At 41.3% G+C, this 19,697-nt stretch overlaps 1 protein-coding gene across 3 annotated transcripts in view; it reads right to left on the bottom strand.

Moving 5' to 3' along the window:
- HS6ST2 (heparan sulfate 6-O-sulfotransferase 2) overlaps window positions 1-19,697 on the bottom strand; it is a 344,995-nt gene that overhangs the window by 41,518 nt on the left and 283,780 nt on the right. For 2 of the 3 annotated variants that reach the window (XM_017954386.3, XM_031660878.1), the window contains one exon: window positions 1,920-2,006. The exons of the other annotated variant lie outside the window; for it this stretch is intronic. In XM_017954386.3, the coding sequence (XP_017809875.1) occupies window positions 1,920-2,006 (87 nt within the window). The remainder of the gene's footprint in view (window positions 1-1,919; window positions 2,007-19,697) is intronic. 3 annotated transcript variants of the gene reach the window in all.

Genomic DNA, 19,697 nt, shown 5'->3' with positions numbered 1-19,697 from the left:
CTGAAAACTGATGGGAGAGGACTAAGAGAAGGAGCACAGTGCAAGAAACCCTGGCACACATATCTAGGAAGAGCATGTCGGATAACCTGTAATTTTTCACAACAAAAACAATGAAGAATTCAGAACTAGCTCAGCCTATGAGTCACTATACATGACAAGTAAAAGACACCTAGCTCAAAATGTGCAAAGAGGGAGACCCTTCACCATGGCAGAAGCTTGGGATGTGTCCAAGTATGGCAAGTGAGATATAGATCATTTTTTATCTACTTAAGAATGTATTTATTCAGGTCTCCCACTGTTGAAAACCTGGGTATGGTATTAGGTATGCATTCTCTATGTCATCTTAACTCAGATTCTACCAGTTGCTCCTTTTGTAGCTCACACGGAGATTCTTCACTCAAAAAGTAAGAGAGTGAACTCCTGCAAAGTCAAAAGAAACAAGGGAAGGCCCCTTTGGAAAGGCAACAGCAAATTACAAACATCCATAATTATACAACAGGGTCTAATAGATGGAGATTGTGCCCTGTGGTTGTTGGTGTGACAGGTAGGTACAAGGTGCCCAGGTAGGTCTGCCATTGTTGTAAGCATGGAGTTAAAAGAAGTTCTGCAATGCCATCCCTGTTAACTGAGAGTGCGTGTTAACAATGAATTGGGACTAATTTGAAAACATTCAGCTGCCTGGGAATGTGTGCATCAATTCCCTTCCTTCATAATTTATACAGCATTTTGATTGTGGTGCTCAGCAATAAATAACTGAAATGAGTTCTAACTGCTTGGAGATTTAGTTTTATGCCTTTAACACCGTTTTTTATATTCCGCAAGATAGCTTGCATTCAACTTTATATGCAAACCTGAAATGGTATTCAGAGGAAAATAAGGAAAAAAAGGCAGCCAATAGATCTTTTGCTTTGGGAATTGAATATAAGATCATATTCAAAGTGCAGCATTTATGGTCCAATGCAGAATACATAAAATATATGACCATTACAAATTCACCTTTCATTGCAAAGCTGTGCTCTTGTAGTGACATATCTTATTGCTAGATTAGAGCTTTTAGCATGATGAAGGCATCTTTCATCTTCTCCTAGATGCAGGCTGGGTGCTCTTTCTGGACTGTGTTTCTGCCTGTCACAATGCCCCACACCCTGGAGAGAGAGCTTACAGAGGAGTCATTCACCACAGGGCTGAAGCAACTTCCAAGGGGAAGTGTCTAATTAGAGGTATATCATCTGCATGGGATCACACTGCCTGAGTTTGCCACAATTTGCTGAAGCCAAAGGGAGAGATCAGCTGGTGTTGTCTTCTGGAATAAGCCCAAGAAAGGTCAATCTAATATCGCAAATATTCAGCCCATACAAATTTTGGTAATACCAAGAAGACAGTTTCATGTAGGACTTGGTGCATGTTAATAACTAGGAAAAGAATATACATATCATGTAAATCAGTGATATGGTTAAAACATAAATGTACTTAAACCAGGAAATTTATGGAAAGGCTTACCAGATTCTTCTAACTCAAGTCTAAACCTCAGTGTATGGACCAAGACAGGTTTTCATGGACCTTGTAAGTCATAAATCAGTGCTGCTGCTGCTGCTTTAATTCTTCAAACTTGTAATTCAACTCTTACATTGCCCTTATGGACTTATGTCCTTGCCCTTCACAGTCAGCCCTAAGCTATCTTTCCAGAGTCATCTCCTGACTTTCCCATCCCTCTCCTCCCTCTTCCCTAGTTCTTCATGCACCCAATATTACTGACACATGCCTTGCTCGTTTCAATTCCCCAGTGATGAGCCCAGTGGGAAGCACACAGAAGACACTCCACAAATCTTTGTTGAATGAATATGAATAAATGACAAAAGGCAGACAGCACTTGACTTGTTGACAGCTATGTCAGATGTACAGAAGCACTTTTCACTTACTTCCCACTCTTAGATGTGTTCCGGGTCTTTGTGGATGACGGAGAGTTGGCGCCTGCGTTAGTGTTTGGAGAACCCCGTTTATCCTTACTATACCCACAGAAAGAATAGAAAACATATACACAACAAGGACCACAGAGACAAAAAGCAATTAGTCACTTCATTTAAAGACTTTCAAGGTCAGCCTGCATATCCCCCCACCACCCCTGGCCAATCTCTCTCTCTCTCTCCTGTCAAAGTATGATCTTATCCAGTTGTGCCCTTTAAAGGTAGAGAGTGGGAACCACTGGTCAAGTTCAAAGAAAGCTACCCTTTTGGCATTCAAAGCTTGAACTCATGAATTCCATTAATGATAGCACCACAGCCCAGGCCCCAAGGGGGCCTCTAGTTTAAAATATATATATATATATATAGTCTTTAAAATAAAATCATTTCTTTCCAGGCACTGAATTCTCTTCATTACATGTTCAGTTCTGAAGCTGCTGACTTTTAGTGAAGTATGTGGATGCCAAATGACTTCTAAAAGTCTTTGGGAGATACTATCAGATGAATTAATAATTTTCACTCATAATGTTACATGGGAAGGCCGTGAATTCAGATATTCTTTCAGAAGAAGCACCACCTGCTTCATGAGTAATTGAATTTAAATCTCCACCTTCAATAACTCCACAGCTTATGTCAAACCTTGGAAACAATTACGAAATAAATCACAAGGAAGGCCTGCTTAATCTCATCAGGTTAATAAACGCAGACGAATTAATCACCTAAAGGTAAACAAAAAGGAATAATTGATTGGAGTCTTCTTGATTACTTTATTCTATTTCCTTTATCAAACTATTTTACCATTATCTTCAGTTCAGCTGCTCTGCCTTGAAATTATTCCTTTACTTCATCTTCAGATTTCCATGGAAACCAATTCAAAGTCTTTCTCTCCACTTGACGATGTGTGGAATTATTTATCCTGATTTCATCAGGAAGATTTTTTTTTTGTTAGTAAGTTCTATGTCAGCATAACCTTTTATAAAAAGTGAAGGTAAGAAAGAAAAATATGTATCTTCATATTTAATGTGTATAATAGAACCTTCCAGTGGCAAAGAATATTGCCTCAGAAAATGTCAAACAGCTTTTCAGATATTTATGAACCTTTTAAGTATCTCCAAAATAGGTGTCTGCAAGTAGCTGTATTTATATGTGGGGTGGGCTGGGGGTCACAAAAGATATTCTGCCATGCACCCATCAGCTTCAAATGACTTCATGGATATGACTGGAACAAGAGATAATCATGGGTTCCTGGTGATTGCAAAGGTAATAAAATGTGTGTGGGCACGGAAAAAGGCTGATCAGGAAAAGTCAGAGAGATAGCAACTGTCCAAGCACTTAAGAGTCACCATCTACGCTGGGTGCAGTGGCTCATGTCTATAATCCCAACATTTTGGGAAGCTGAGGCAGGTGGATCACGAGGTCAGGAGTTTGAGACCAGCCTGACCAACATAGCAAAACCCCATCTCTACTAAAAATACAAAAAAAAAAAAAAAAAATTACCCGGGCATGGTGGCAGGCATCTGTAATCCCAGCTACTTGGGAGGCTGAGGCAGGAGAATAGCTTGAACCTGGGAGGCGGAGTTTGCAGTAAGCCGAAATCACGCGATTGCACTCCAGCCCAGGTGACAGTGTGAGACTCCGTCTCAAGAAACAAAACAAAACAAAACAAAACAAAAAACGTCTAGGGGGTATGAAAAACAGCTCTTAGAAGTGGGAGATACCCTTGTGAGCTCTGGCTCTGCTGCTGGAGTGGATAGCTCTGGAGAGAGTGGACACACATTCTATCCCAGAGGAGGGGGCAGAAATCCACTGGAATGAGGTGCTGGGATTCCTGCACAGTGCAGGGATCATTACCCTGTACCACTCACAGACTCACCAGAATGTGGCCACATTCTGAGTGGGGACTGAAGAACTCACTTGGTGCTGCCTCTATCCATCCATGATGACTTCCTGGCAAATGATTCCTTAGGGACGTGAGACCAGGGATCATCCTGACTGTCCTCTTCACAAATTCAAAATTGTCTGTTCCAGAAGTTTGCCATAGCCTGATGCAAAGAATGCAATATGCTAATATGCTCTGTGTCACAAAAGTAGGTGTCAACTTCCTCACTCTTGCACCCTGGTCACTGGTCACTGAATCTTCCTCCTCCTAGCCCCTCACCTAAGCAGTAGGCAGTGGGAAACTTGGCTGGAAGCATTCAGAAACAAGGGATATTTTTGATGTGTCTCATGCACACTACTGGGCTCAGAGTAGGTGGTGATTTAAGTCATCACTAAATCACTAAGTGCTGAGTCACTAAGCTCATTCATTCACTTTTTTAAATTTATTTTTTATTTTTTTATTTTTTTTGATAAAACAACATCCTCCACTGCTAAATTTCCATGTCTGTGCCTTGGGCACTAGGGTCCTCTATAGTCTACATTATAATTGACCCTGTTTAAGCTCAATGCAGGACACAGTAGGACAACAGGGAAAGCTATCAGCTGGCAGCGACAGCCTTATTATTGTCAACTGGTGCTCTAGCAGGAGGTGGTCCTGGAGCAGTAATCCTTTAAAAGATAGGAATAAGGGCCCCTTTGACCTACAGTGCAGATATTGGGGAAATGAAAACAAAAACATTTTCAGGAATACATCACACAGGAAAGGCATGGCACCAAGAATAGGGGTAAAATTAATCAAGTAACTGGAAATGTTTTTTCTATGCAAATAACAGATCCATTAACGGTGACGAAATGTATCTGAAAGGGGGATCGAGAAGAACTTGTGGCTAGCTTGGATCCTAGGAGCTTAATTTTGTAGATGTACTGACTGTGGTATAGAAAAGTTTACCTAACATTGACAGAAAAAGTCTTCATTCCTCCACCAAAATCCAGGTCAGTTAGATAAGCCTGGGCAAGATGCCACAATTCTGAAACTTTGAGAGAGAAGGAGATCAAAGCAGTGATATCAAGGGCACTGCATTTTCCAGAAGGGTCCCATGAGAAATAAAGAGAAAATGCTGCAGCTGCAGACTGACTGGTAGCTTCAAAGATCTTTGGGGAAAAGACCTAAAGATTAAGATCCTGCCAAGAATTCTGGTCACTGAAACATCCCGCAACCCCAGGGATTTACAGGAATAAACCCAATCTGTTTCAAAGAAATACAGATATAATTTTGGATATATGAGATTGGTGGGGGGTGGGTGCTCCTTGATTTAGAGTTCCTAACTTACATATCTGAAACAGATCTACCCCAGTGGTTGTTCTTTTGATTTGCCCATCTCTAGACTACTTGTCAGCCCTCGTCACTTTCATCTTGTCTTTGAATTGTAATCTCAAACGCTATGTCCTACAATTTCCAAGGGTACGGATCCAGGCTTCCTCTACTTCACCTGAGTAACTATCCTTTTCTATGGATAAGCTGCTTTCCTCTCTCTAGTGCCTCACAACCAAGCCTCATTAAAGGCTTATGAAAACAATTACAGGTGAGTTTCTGTTAGGAAAAGTTAATGAGTGCTAGCACTCCTTCTGTCTGGTTGGCTGTCCATCTCCATCAAGAAAACCCTTTCCCACAGGCTCCATAAATGTCTCCAGCACTACAAAAGTGAAAAAACAATTTGCAGTATTATGCACATTGTATTCAGGTGGGAAAACTGCAACTAACCCAACTCTTCAGCATTTTCAAAGTGTTTCTGATTGAATGATTTGATGCTGAAATGGTATCCAGTGTACTTAAACCAAAATGGCAATCAGACCCAATCCAATCTGAATTTTGCTGTTTGGTCAAAGGTACTTGTGGGAGAGGAACCCAATGGCTTAAAACACACCTGATTCACTTTCTTGATGGGTGGCATACAGAAACTTCTGCATCTCCTTTGTAAGCTCTTTTTGGAATTAACTCATCTCAGATCCCTGAAAAATAGTTGTGCTGATACAACTACAATAGTACTGAAATTTTAAAAATTAATTTTCAGGGTCCCAGGAAATTGAAATTATATTTCAAAATAACAGGTTTGGCTATGATATTTATTGTCTACATATCTTTTACTAGCCATTTAGCATGTGGTGCTCGTGGTGTTGCTTATATTTTATTATTTATCTGTCTCTCTAACTCACTTTTAAATGGGCAGTCAAAAAATATTCGTTGAGCGAATAAATTAAAAAGCTGCATTTGGGCTCAATGGAAAGAAGTGTCATGATTGAGTATTAATGTCTTGCACCAGTTTGAGAGAAGGAAGTGGTGACACATGTCTCATATCTTCCATCCCTGAAGAGGAATGGTCTGGGAGAATTGGACTCCAGTCACTGAAGGTTGGTCATCATGTGTATCACAAAAAAGGTGAGCTTAGAAAGGACTCTCAAGTAAGCTTGCTTGGATGGTTGAAGAGTGCCTGTGAAATAACACATCTGTTGTATCTGTATAGTCCTTAATGTTTTCCAATGTGTGTTCTTGTGATAACTGAGATGAAACCCACCTTATTGTTGAGGGTTTGTTAAAAGTCTCTCTGAGGGAAATACTAGCTATTCTTTACTCCCTAGAGATGCCTCTTAGGCTCCTGAACACTCCCGGACTGAAAAAAATGCACTTAAAACAGATAGACTCTCCCAGCGATAAAAGTTCATCTAGTCGGCCTCCCCAACAGGTGCTTAAGGCCCCTCTCCAACAGATACACCAAGTCGTCATGTTTTGAAAGGTTTTTCAATCATGATTGTTTCCCCATGAAAACCTGCTTTTCTCTTTTCTAAAAGGCTCACATTTCTGAAGTATGTTTGCCGTTGTTCTATTGTTGAGCAAGACAGCTCTTCAAATATTGATTTCCTTTAATTAAAGCTGATAATACTTCTGCATTTCATTTTTTCTATCTTGTTAGGTTATGTCCTGAGTGGTTTTCTTTGTTCCAAACTTTTTCATTTCTTTTGCCCAAGGTGTCTAAATTAGAGTCCTTGCCCCTTTCAGTAACTTATGCCCATTATCTATATTTCTGATAATCATCTGGCAAAGAAAGTTCAGTTCAGTGAGATGTACTTTTATTTAGCATCCTCTTCTAGTTCCCCTTTGCTTAACTATGGATAATAACTGAGAATTTCTGAGGGAAGGGAAAAGCTCATTTTTATTGCTATGAAGCCCAGTGTAACTATGATCTCTCAGAAGCAGCCTCATAAGTTCAAAGCATTTATTCAGGAATTCCAAGTTCTAATCCTGGCTGCCAGCAAGGCATTTAACTTCTTGCTCTCTTAGTCTTCTTATCTACAAAGCAGAGGGAATTATACTGATCAGGTAAACCATTCACAATGAAGCTCATAGTTACTCTGGAATTGCAAAAGCACTTGGAAAAGGCAGCCAGGGCACTCATGTTATCTTGCCCTCTCCCCTTCCATTAACTTTTCACTCTAGCAGCTCACCACAGGGCATCAGAGACTGCAGCAATGGGCTCATTGATTTTTGTTGCTATTTTGCTCTCTTCACCTCTTGGTACATGTTGTTTTTGCCCAGAGAGTGACAGTCACATCACTGAATGCCTCATTGGGATCCAGAAAGAACATGAGTCAGTTTCTAAATTACATTATTTTCTCATTTAAGCTGACTAATCCCATGTGTCTTTACCAACAGGGTGGACCTTAGTTACAGACTATCAGAGGCCAATAGAACTGTATCTAACAGTTGTAAGTGGTATTATACAACCGTTGCATTTGCATCTAACTCTAGGCTTCTCCATCACATCAGGGATTGAGGAGCAGAAATCATAGTTATGGAATTGGATGGTTTGGGGTAATTGAGATCTGAAATATAATGAGAGGCTGGGCTGGAATGGTGGTTATAGGGGTGGAAAGAAACTATGCCTGGCATAGCCAAAGAAAATATGACAACTTGGGGATTGACTATGTTTGGAGAATGAGAATAAACCCTAAATGAAAGTCACTGAGAAGGTTTGCAAGCTGGATGACTGAGAACAAATTTACTCTGCCAGTGAAAGAGACAGAGTAGTTGGGAGGGAGATCTGGACTAGAGGAGAAGATGACGGATTTAGTTTGGGGCCTATCGAGTTGGGGTATTGATGGACAGTGTCCCAGTAGGCAATTAGAGAGATGGAACTGGAGCTCAAGAAGAAAGACAGGGCAGATGTACGGTCATTGCTCCAAAGTGAGACTCAAAGCCATGAGATAAGCAGTGAGGCCTGATGCGACAATGATCCACCATGATTAAGGAGTGTTTCAAGAAGCATCCTATGCCAGAATCTGTTTACTTCCACCCCACTCTATGAGGATTTACAACTGTGTACAAAGACTTGTATGCCAGAGGTCCAAGTAAAAGAGTCTAAGCCAGGTAACTTAGTTATGTAGAGATCAATGCTAAGGTTAATGAGTGAAAGTGAAGGCCTCGTTCCTGGTGCAGGCCGGTGGCTTTCTTCATCCCACATACATAGCCTGCTTCTCCCCATTCTCCCAGCCCACTCAGATTGCTTACAGATGACAAGGCAAGCTGGGTGCCAAGAGATGGGTGGCAATCATTGTCAACCTATTCCTATAACAAACACCTCACCGAGTACATCCTATGCTGTTTTCACTTTGGCGTAAGAAGGACACCCTGGCAGATGAGCAAAATTGAGCTTTCTACCTTGGCTTCACTTGCAGTTCACATCTTTTCTCTTTACCACAGACTAACTGAGTACTAGGATTTATACCTCCAATAGTACTAAAATCTCCTTTTTTTCTTTTTCTTTTTTTTTTTTTTAACATGATTCCCTTCCCTCTTGATTCTGTCTCTGCACGTGTCTCACTAACTGGCAACCTTTCTGGGAGTAAATCAAGGGCTTTGCCCTCGAAGAGCCAAAGTATCCCAAGCTTCCTGAGTGGAGTTTAGTGTATTAGGCCAGTTTTGAGGGACCTGTGGCCATCTCCTTTCCCATACTGAGGTAAGCTACCCTCTCTTAGCATCCTGGGTGGTACATGATGCCCAAGCTTAGTAACATCACCACAACTGGGGGCAGAGAGCAACCTGTCTGGGAGTAAATCAAGGGCTTTGCCCTTGAAGAGCTGAAGTATCCCAAGCTTCCTGAGTGGAGTTTAGTGTATTAGGCCAGTTTTGAGGGATCTGTGGCCATCACCCTTCCCATACTGAGGTAAGCTTTTGTTGTTAGCCCTGGCTCTGCAACTTCTTACCAACTGAATCCTTTAATGTCTCTGGGTCTCAGTTTCCTATTATGCCAGTCCTACTTCTTAAGGCCATTACCTAGTTTTGAAAATTATACAATGTTAACCAATTTATCCTCTCAGAAAATATTGAATGTGTTTACTCTGTAGCCTTGGGGATACCATGATGAGTGTGACAAGGTTCCTGCTGGCAGGTGGCCGCAAGGCTAGTGGAGAAGGCAAGCGTTAACAGCTACATAACAATGTAAAGTACCAAGTGGAATAAACAAGTGTGAAAAAATGCTAGGGAAATAAAACAGGAAACAACTGCCTATGCCTGGGGAAGTTAGGGAAAGCAAAGGTAAATGTGAGTTTCCATTATGAAAATTAGGATTTTTGTTTTTGAAGCATTGTAAATCAGAAAAATGGGTTATGAGAATTTTCACAAAATAGAATGAAATTATGCTTGTCCTTTGTTTGAAACAGTTCTCTCTCAACAATGGGCTCATAGACTTAATCATACATCAGATAACCTAGAGTATTTTTAAAATGCAGGTGGCGGGGATCCCCAGAGTTTGATTCAGCAGGTCTAGGATGGGACCTGAGAATTTACAATTCTATCAGGTTCCCAGATGATGGTAATATTTCCTGTCTATGGCCCACACTTTGAGAACTACTGCCTCACAGGAAGCATGAGACAACCACACTTGGTGGAAATTGAAAGATAACAATCAGCCGTATCCATTGTCTCTGCTTTCCAAACAACAAAATTCAAATCTGCTGGATAAAGTTCCCCCCTGTAGGGCTTCTGAGGAGGACAGATGAGAATGCAAAGGGCTGCTGACATCTATCTCTGCAGAAGCTCCTCTTTCCTGGGGAAGTGGCAATTATTGCAAACACCACAGAGTAGAGCTCCATAGGTGAGACAAAGATTGGATCTGACAGCATTAATCGAGCCCAAAGTTCTATTTACTGAAAATGATCCGGCATAATTAAAAATTCACAACTGGAGCCTAGTTGGTGAACATTATACATTAGGGAGTCCCCAGAGTAGGCCAGAAAAGTCTCAGTGAACTTTTTAGGAAAAGCCAAAGGAGTCAACTGCAATGGCAAGAATTAGCACACGGAGAACAAAGAGAGGTCAGTCAGCCTATTCATTTGGAGGTGAGATTCTGATTTTACACTACAGAATGATACAAACTAAGTGTTGGTGGAGAGGCTCATTTCCTCCTCCCTGGTGAATTACCACTTTGTTTCACTTTCTACTTAATATGTTCTTATGGGATTTTCAAGAATGTCCACTCTGCCTGCACATTACATATTAACTTCTTTAAGGACAAGGGCAAATTGTATTCACATCTGTTCACAATATCTCTGATCACACATTTGCCACATACAAGGTTTTCAGCACCTGCTGACTGAAAACCACACCTGGTAAATTTGGCTTCTAACATGTTTATTGAATTGAATTGACTGACCGACGCATACTATGTTAGAGGTTTACTAAAGGAGTCATGTGGCTTTGGCTTTTTGTTCAAATTATATGTTAAATCACACTTCATGACTAAAAAGTGACAGCCTATTGCAGAAGTATTTCTTAGCTCTAGTGCCCACAGATAGGAAACTCAAGTAGAGTAAAACCAGTGAGAATTAGCAACTTTGGAGAATGGTGTTGCCATACTAACTGGAAGCAGCCCTGGTGTTGTGGAAAAAGCTTGGGCACTGAAATCAGGAAGAGCTGAGGTCACATTCTCTTTATAGCTAGAACTCGAACAAGTTGGGTCATTGAGGCAGGGTTGGTCCTACTTAACCAACACTTCTGATTTTGACATTGGGCCATGGGGTACCCATTCTCTAGCTCCATGTTGTGCCCAAAGCCAAGAGTATTCAAATACTTCCTTGTTGCTGAACTTGGCATCTTGAGTACTTTCTAGGGGGCCAAATGTCTCTAGTACCTAAAAGTGCATCTGGACCAGGTGTGGTGGCTCATGTTTGTAATCCCAGCACTTTGGGTGGCTGAGGCAGGAGAATTGTTTGCGCTCAGGAGTCCAAGACCAGCTTGGGCAACATAGTAAGACCCTGTCTCTACAAAATAAAAACAAAATTAGCCGAATGTGGTGGCACATGCCTGTCATCCTAGCTACTTGAGAGGCTGAGTTGGGAAAATGGCTGGAGCCTGGGAAGTCAAGGCTGCAGTGAGCTGTGATTGCACCAGTGCACTCCAGACTGGGCAACAGAGCAAGACCTTGTCTCAAAAGCAAACAGTGCATCTGGCTCCTTAGAAATCAAGTAGAAGGGCCATGCCAACAAGATATTGAAAATGCCTTCCGGGGTAGTAAGGAAAGAAAAGTTCCCCCAAACTACGCGTTCATGTCTGTTAAAAACATTGACCCTTTAAACCAAAGGACTTTGTGCTTTTCTCTTCACGTTTATTTACAGGGACAGATGAAACTATTTCAATTTTTAAACTACTTAGTTATCACACATTCAGGCATCATACCTTTGTTTGAATGAATGTTATTTCTAAATAGGGTCTCCTTTGCAAATATTATCTATTCTATGATCTGTATTGGCCACTTTTAATTTTCCTTTCCAGGTGAAACCCAATTGTCAGCCTCTTTGTGTTGTGTTATGATTTGGAAAATTGAGCATTATTTTAATGTGCACGAAAACAGAAGACTAGAATTCTGACAATTTATGAAAACAAAACACATCTTTTTTATATCACCCACTAATCACTGTTAAACGCTAAGCCTTGTATAATTTAAACCAATCTACTTCTCTTCATGCACCTGAGTTTTTAATCATAGTCTGGTTAAACCCAAGATGCTTAACTGAGCCAAAGAGTGAGGCTCTTTATTGACCCCTCCCCAGACAAGGGAAAAACTCAAAGAAATATAGAGTTAGAGGAATCCTTAGAAATAGAAAAGTAAGGTCCAGAAAGAAGGGATGTATTCAAGGTAAGTATCCAAGGATGCAGTACTGACTTGACAGAACTTAGCTAGCATATAGCAAACAAGGCCATAGCCACCACGGAGTACAGAACAAGGCCAGAAGGCATGGGATCAAAGATGATGTAACATGAATTAATTGTGGCTCCATGTGCCAATATCAGCCATACAAGAAGGGTGGGCAGCCTTCTTTTGTTGTTGGGGAGAGTATGTGGAAGAAGATGACATGTTCGGTTTTGAGCTATGTTGAGTTTTGTGTGCCTGTGGTACCTCTAGGTGAGATGTTTAGTTGGCAATTGGATATATGGATGCAGAACTTAGCTGGATATAGAGACCTCAGCTGAAGAATGGTCTTTAGAGATTTGGGAGTCTGTGGTAGTTCAAACCTTTAGAAGAGATTACATGGGGAGAGTGTGTAGCATGAGAAGAGAATAGCCTTGGAAGAAGATTAAGGAGGACAGACCAGAGAAGGAAAAGTGGACTCAGAGGAGAACAATGCCAGAAGGCTTGGGATCAAAGGAGAAACTAGATCGGGGGGCATGAGTATTCCCATCATAGTAGACTCATTTGCTGATGGCTGGGCGTGGTGGTTCACACCTGTAATCCTAGCACTTTGGGAGGCTGAGTCAGGTGGCTCACCTGAGGTCAAGAGTTCGAGACCAGCCTGGCCAACATGGTGAAAACCTGTCTCTACTAAAAATACAAAAAAATTAGCTGGGCATGGTGGTGGGTGCCTGTATTCCCAGCTACTTGGGAGGTTGAGGCAGGATAATCACTTAAACCTGGGAGGCGGAGGTTGCAGTGAGCCAAGATTGCGCCATTGCACTCCAGCCTGGGCAACAAGAGCAAAACTCCATCTAAAAAAAAAAAAAAGTCTTGTGTCTTGGGTTTCTAGCCATTACATGTTGCTTTTCCCTGGTGCACTTACCTGATTAACTGTGGTATTTCATCAGTCATCCTATCCTTCATCCCACCAAGAAGCCTTTGTAATTATATGCAACCTGTTCTCATCAATTCCTGGCAAAGATGACCTGAAGTATGCTGAAGGAAGCATCATGTACCAAACAAATACAGAATTATTGGCTTTGGATATATTTTTGTTAGTCTGCCTTATTTATTGCAACAAAAGTTAATAAAAAAAACAAAAGAAACTGTTTTAGTACCTCAACTAGATGCCGTAACTGTTTTAAAGTTTATGCAAATATGGTTATAACTTCCCAAAGAAACAACAAATCCACTTTTGATTATTGTTCCTGGTTTGTTTCCTTTATTATGTGGAAAATCAGAAATGGGTCTTATTGCTCTCAACTTGGCTTCAGAACGTCAAGAAAGTCTTAGCTCTGATATAATCAGAATTTAAGGGCTGGGCATGGTGGCTCATGCCTATAATCCCAGCAATTTGGGAGGCCAAGGTAGGAGGATCAATTGAGGACAGGAGTTTGAGACCAGCCTGAGCAACATGGCGAGACTCCTGTCTCTACAACAAATTAAAAAATAAAAAAATAAAAAAAGAATTTAAGTCAGTCTTATGCCACAACCCAATTGATGAACACTTCCAAAAGCCTGTGCTTCCTGAGAGTCATGATATCATCTCCATCACCTCTTTGTAATATAGGTTGTGGGCTTTCAAACAATGGTCCTCTGGTTCTTCCCAGTCACGAAACAATCAACTTCTTATTTAATAAATTATTTAAACCTATACAAACCAGGTGTCCACCCATTTCTCTATACTAAGCACTTTAATCACAGTGCCAGATGTCACTGTCTGGAGGCACTTCTTGGCTTAGAGCAGATGGAGAAGTAGAGAGGTAGAAAACTCCAGTGATAAAAACATGAAAGGTAGACATCATGCTTATTATTTAAAATGTCTAATGTCTAAACGACATAAAGAGCAAACTCCTTGCAGAGAACGTTCTCAGTACTGGTGGAGCAGATGCTACTACAGGAAGAACCTGCCCTATCCCTTAACGTTGGTGAGAAAATGGCAATCTTTACTCTGTTACTGACGCTGTCAAGGAAGAGATGCCATAAATGTTAAACCATATTAAACAATTTTCAGAGCCCCTCTCAATGGAGGATGTATGAGTCCAGACACCTCAGAAATATACGTTTTAGAGAATGATTCTATGTGAGATGGGAAGATAATGTAAGCTGTGAAAGACTAGAACCTTCATTGGGGCTCAAGAATGCCAGTCTATCATCATGCCTTGGGGAAGTAGACCAGACCTTCAGATCTGAAAGGAGAAGGCCCTGAAAGTAGCAAAGAAGTTTCCAACAGCAGAAAGTAGAGTTGACACATAAGGGAACAAGATGGTATTTATCTCAGGGAATCCGAGAATTGGGAAGAGGGGCATCCAGCTAGCTGCCTCAAAGGGATATAAACAATCCGTTGTGGCTTGGGGGCAAAAGAAGTGGCTTTAAAAAGCTGTTCAGTGCTTCTTCTGGGATTCTTAGAATTATGGGTTTTTAGACCCCATTCACTCTAACGACGTTTACTTTTTTTTTTTTTTTTTTCCCTCCCAGAGCAGTTTATTAGTTACCTTTGACATTCTCAGTTTTGTCTATGGCTTGTGAGAGGTCAGTTCAGCATTAAAGTTTCAGAAGCCCAAGGGGGAAATAAAACCCCAGAAGGCGAGTACGCCCCTCTTACTCTCAAAAAGTGCTGCTGTTTCTTTTTTAAAATTTCCCAGGCCAGGCACGGTGGCTCACACCTGTAATCCCAGCACTTTGGGTGGCTGATGCAGGATGATCGCTTGAGCTCCTGAGTTCGAGACCAGTCTGGACAACATAGTGAGGCCTCGTTTCAAAAAAAAAAAAAAAAATTAAAATGATTCGGGCATGGTGGCCATCGCCTGTAGGCCCAGCTACTCCAGAGGCTAAGATGGGAGGATCACTTGAGCCAGGTGGGTCAAGGCTGCAGTGAGCTATGACCACATCACTGCACTCCAGCCTGGGTGACAGGGCGAGATCCTGTCTCAATCAATCAATCAAGGTAAACAATTAAAAATTTCCCTTAAGGACTCTTTCTCTACTCATCCTTTGTACACCTAGGTGGGTGTTTTACTTCAATTAAGGGGTCATCTCCTTTACAGCCTGCTTGCCAGGATGTATCCATGACCTATGGATAACCATGGGCTGTAGAGAACCAACTGCTTTCAGGTATGGGCCCTGACCTATCTAGTTTTAGTTTCTGGACACAGTACAGAGCCTTTGTTTCCGCTCAGACTGTCTCTTCTGGAATAAGCTGTCCCCTTCAAGAAAGTAGCAGATAGAACAGAGGCAATTTTTAATTCTGTCAAGTGATGGTCACAAACTGAAAGTCAAGTAAGACACCAAAACAATCCTAGCATCTGTAATTGCTACAGGTCAGCACTCCTAGTGCTGGAGGGTTCTGGTTTAAGTGGAAATTTCCTTCTTGACAGCTTTATGCAACCAGCTCCAGAGATAAGAAAAAATATTAGAGAGATGCATGCCGCTCTTTGCTTCCCCATCCCCACTTGTCTTGATATTTGGGGGCATACAGAAATTATAATTCATAACTAATATAGGAAAAAAAAGCATCAATCTTAGTGTAAAAATAGGAACTGTAACTAACAGAAATCCACTTTATTTCAAGGAGCACCAGGTCAGAGCAAGTAGCATGGGCCAGGAAGAACACAGGTTGGTGTGTTTGGACCACCACAGACTAGGGTCAGAGCACCATTTTTTATAGTTTATAACACATCTAGTACCCCAATTTTGAGAAAGCTTATCCTAAAGTATACCTGTAATATGACCCTGGGGAAGAACAAGATCAGTAGAAATATTTTAGAAGGGATGACAGACTCATTCTCAGAATCTTAAAGAGCAAGATTACTGAAATTGAATGCTGGGGTTAGCTCTGAGTTTCCTAGCAACCAAGGCAATAAAAGAAACATGCTGGATAATAGCATTCTCAACTTGTGATAAAAGAGAAGGTATCATTTTGCCAGGAGAATCAAACTTATTCCTGGTGCCAAAACCATGAAGCACTGATTTTACAGGATATGTAGGAGCAGTCTCCACAGGACAGTGTCATTCATATATATATATATATTTATATTTATATTTATATACACACATACATGTATGTATATAGAGAGACATTTTAAAAAGTCAAGTTGACTGGGATATACTTTCCGTTCAGTAAAATTTACTCATGTTCATTTTTTTTAATAGCAGCTGGAGATGCCACATTGGAAGATAGCCAGTAACAGCTAAGCTAAAGTGGCAAATGGGCAGCCTTTCTGTGATCTAACCTGATCCTGGAAAGATGGTGAAAAACCAGCAGGCATGAATTTGAATGCAGGCCTTGGACCAGTGGCTCCCCAAACTGCCTGCTCATGGGACAGTAGGAAGGATTGCTCCCACTGGATCACCTTGTACCATTGCATTTGGGGCTCTCCTTGGCAGCCCCTTCCCTAGCACAGTTCACCTGTCTGGATCCTGCCCTCTCATCAGCAGTGTTGTCTGCTGTCTACATCCTTTTGGGAGCTAGGGAGACAGCCAAAGGCTGCAGAGAAGCACTCTGATTTTCCTTGGGTCTCTTTCTAGTTCTTTGTTCGGGACTCATGGGGTGTTGCTCTCTTGTCCAGCTCTAGCACTTGTTTTATTTTATCATCATCTACTTCCACTATGTGCAATTCTTTTTCTATGCCTCCTAGCAATTCCTCATGAAAGCCGTTCCTCGAAACAGGGCATTGGCTTATCACCTAAACAATAAATTCAACGATTTGATGCTCTCTGAAGACTAAGAACCCACTTTTTTCTTTCTTGTCTATAGGTTACCAAGGGGCATAGTAAAGAAGTAGATATCTTTTCCCAAAGGCATATTCACCCATAATCAAAGAGGATACACACAAAAAGGCACCAGAGCAGAGGCTCCCTCTTAAGACCTTAACAAATTAAAACCCACATTAATTAATTCTCTGGCCCTTTATTTGCTCCTGGATTAAATATACTGAGGTGATTTTTCATTCTGACCCAGGTTGTCACAAGCTCAATAATTCACTTAGGGGATTCTGACATCATGTATTTGGCCCTGCATGTCTATGGAGTCAAAGGAGTAACTCATTAGCAAGCAAGAGATATTAATTAAACTTTTGTAAATTTACACTCATGGAGGATGTTAGCTCCATCCAGATTGTTGGAAGGAGAACCATGCTCATAGTTACTTGGCAAATGTGGAGCCAATGTAGGCGGTGTGACAAAGTCTTGAAACAGATCTTTAGCAAGCCCACGAGGGCCTGTATTATACCCAATGCATGCTGGTCCTCTCAAAGTTGTCATCCAGAGAGGCTGTATACAGATGCCAAGGATACGGCTGGCATTCACATTTCCAGAGCTGTTCCCTGGAAACTATCTTTACAGACAGTTATGAGCCACATGAGAAATATCACTCATGACTGTGTAGTCCACACCTCACTTCTGGCCCCAACCCAGTCTGATCATCCAATTAGTACATCATCATTATCTTCTCAGGACATTTGACTGATTCCCAAAATTCAATCCACTCTCAAAGGACAAAGATATCTCCCAACCAAGCAGAGTCAAGAGAACATGCTACAGCTGTCAAATGTACTAACCAATACAGCAACATGCAAATGTTGAATATGTTGAAGAAATCAGCACCCTTTTCCATTATATCAGTTCTTCTATGTTTGTTAAAAATAAATCCATTGCATTCCTTTATTCACTATAGTGCTTTGGCATCATTTTCCCTTTGATTGGAAATGAATCCTAATATTAGTATTCCTAGATAACTTTTCATTAATTTTCATAGTAGATGTAGGTGAAAGGACCAGATACCAAGCTGAAATGTCCCTTGCCACCAACTTTTAGCTCCTCCCAACATGTGATCTTTCACTGAATTCTTTAATGAAAAGAGTTCTGCTGACAGGTCAGAAAATGGATTCATATGTCAGTGCTTTCAAGGGTCCATTAAATATAATGTTATTTAAAAGTATATTAACTATCCTAACCAGTGTCAGACAACAACTAGGGAAGTGCAGGAGCTTGAAGACTAATGTAGAGTCTTAGGATGCTGAATGCAAATGTAAATCACAACCCTCACTAATTAAAACTTTGGCCCTTTGAGTGTTCCTGGAGCAAGTTCACAGGGGTGATTTTTCATCTTTGCTTGGGTTGACACAAGCCCAATAATTCACTCTGGCATTCTGACATCACTTGCTTGGCTCTGCTTGTCTGTGGAGTCAGAAAAAGTATCTCATTAGGGAATGAGAGGTATTAATTAGGCTTTTGTAAATAGCAACAGTGTGTGATGCTAGCTCCTGATTTCATCCAGATTGTTGAGAGGAGTGCCACATGCAGAGCTGAAAACCTGGAGTTCTTATTCCAAGCCATCACACCAGTCCCCCCAAGTGATTGGTATACCTTGGTTCACACAAATGAAAAATAGAGTAAAAATGATCGAAGCTTGCCACCTGACTTTGCAGAGTCATGATGCTTATAAGTGGGAAATGACAGAGTACAATAATATTTCTTATAATTAAAATGTGGTGATGATTCTGGTGCTATAGTAATTATGGCAGTATAGGCCTTATTGTATAAGTTCACAGCTCAGATCCACTGTTGTTGCAATAACAACCCACTTACCACCTGCTACAGGCAAAATGCTAGTGATACAAATATGTATCTATTATGTGCTCCATACTTTCAAAGAAAATTACTGAATTGTAATATGGAATTCTAGGACACTCCAATGAGCCATCTTCCTTGCCCCTTCAAGTTCAGTCATAGAATGTTTAGAAGAAATAAAGAAATAATTAGTCCACTCCAGTCTGGCTTTCTGCATCCCTTCTAGACCAATAGAAGTCCTCTGTTGTGCCCATTGTATTCAGCGCTTTTCCTTCTTTGCCAGTCTTGGGCTTCTTTGCCATGCTGCCTGTCTGTATGTCTTCTGTCCACATATCATCTCTCTTTCTCTGGGCAATTTGGAATAGGAGGTGAGACCAGGTGTCTTGGGGAACTCAGCAGAAGGGGAAGGGAGGAGTTGTTTTGATGGTCCCCTCAATGCACTACTTTCTCCTGGGAGAAGGCAGGATAATAAAAAAGGAGAGCCAAAGAACCATGCTCATTTGGATATATATGTTCTGCTGTGTTAAAGCAGAAGCCTCATTACCTTATCCTGTTGCTAGGCTTAATGAAGGCTCTTGCTGGAGGAACAATCGTACCTAGGGGTGATATAAACATGCATTGGCCCCAAGAAGGGCACTCTTTCAGCCGCTAGGGGAGGGGAGAGTTAATGGAGAGTGACAGCTGGTGGATCAATACTTCCCTGAATGAATTTCATCTTAAGTGACACCCCTTCGGGATAAAAAAAGGGCTGACTGGAAATTATTCAAGGTTATCAGCTAAATGATAGTTTCTAGAGTATTCAGGTGCAACATTTGGAACTTAAACCAGTAGCCCTACAAGAAATCACGACAAAAAGCTGTGTTGTCTGTAACCGGCCCAAACAGAAGACACTAGTCAACAGTTTTTTTTTGTTGTTGTTGTTTTTTTGAGACGAAGTCTCGCTCTTGTCCCCCAGGCTGGAATGCAATGGCGTGATCTCGGCTCACTGCAACCTCTGCCTCCCGGGTTCAAGCGATTCTCCTGCCTCAGTCTCCCAAGTAGCCGGGATTACAGGCGCCCGCCA

This window comes from Papio anubis, chromosome X (assembly GCF_008728515.1).
Source record: "Papio anubis isolate 15944 chromosome X, Panubis1.0, whole genome shotgun sequence".
Taxonomy (NCBI): domain Eukaryota; kingdom Metazoa; phylum Chordata; class Mammalia; order Primates; family Cercopithecidae; genus Papio; species Papio anubis.
This window is presented reverse-complemented; position numbering and strand designations above follow the sequence as displayed.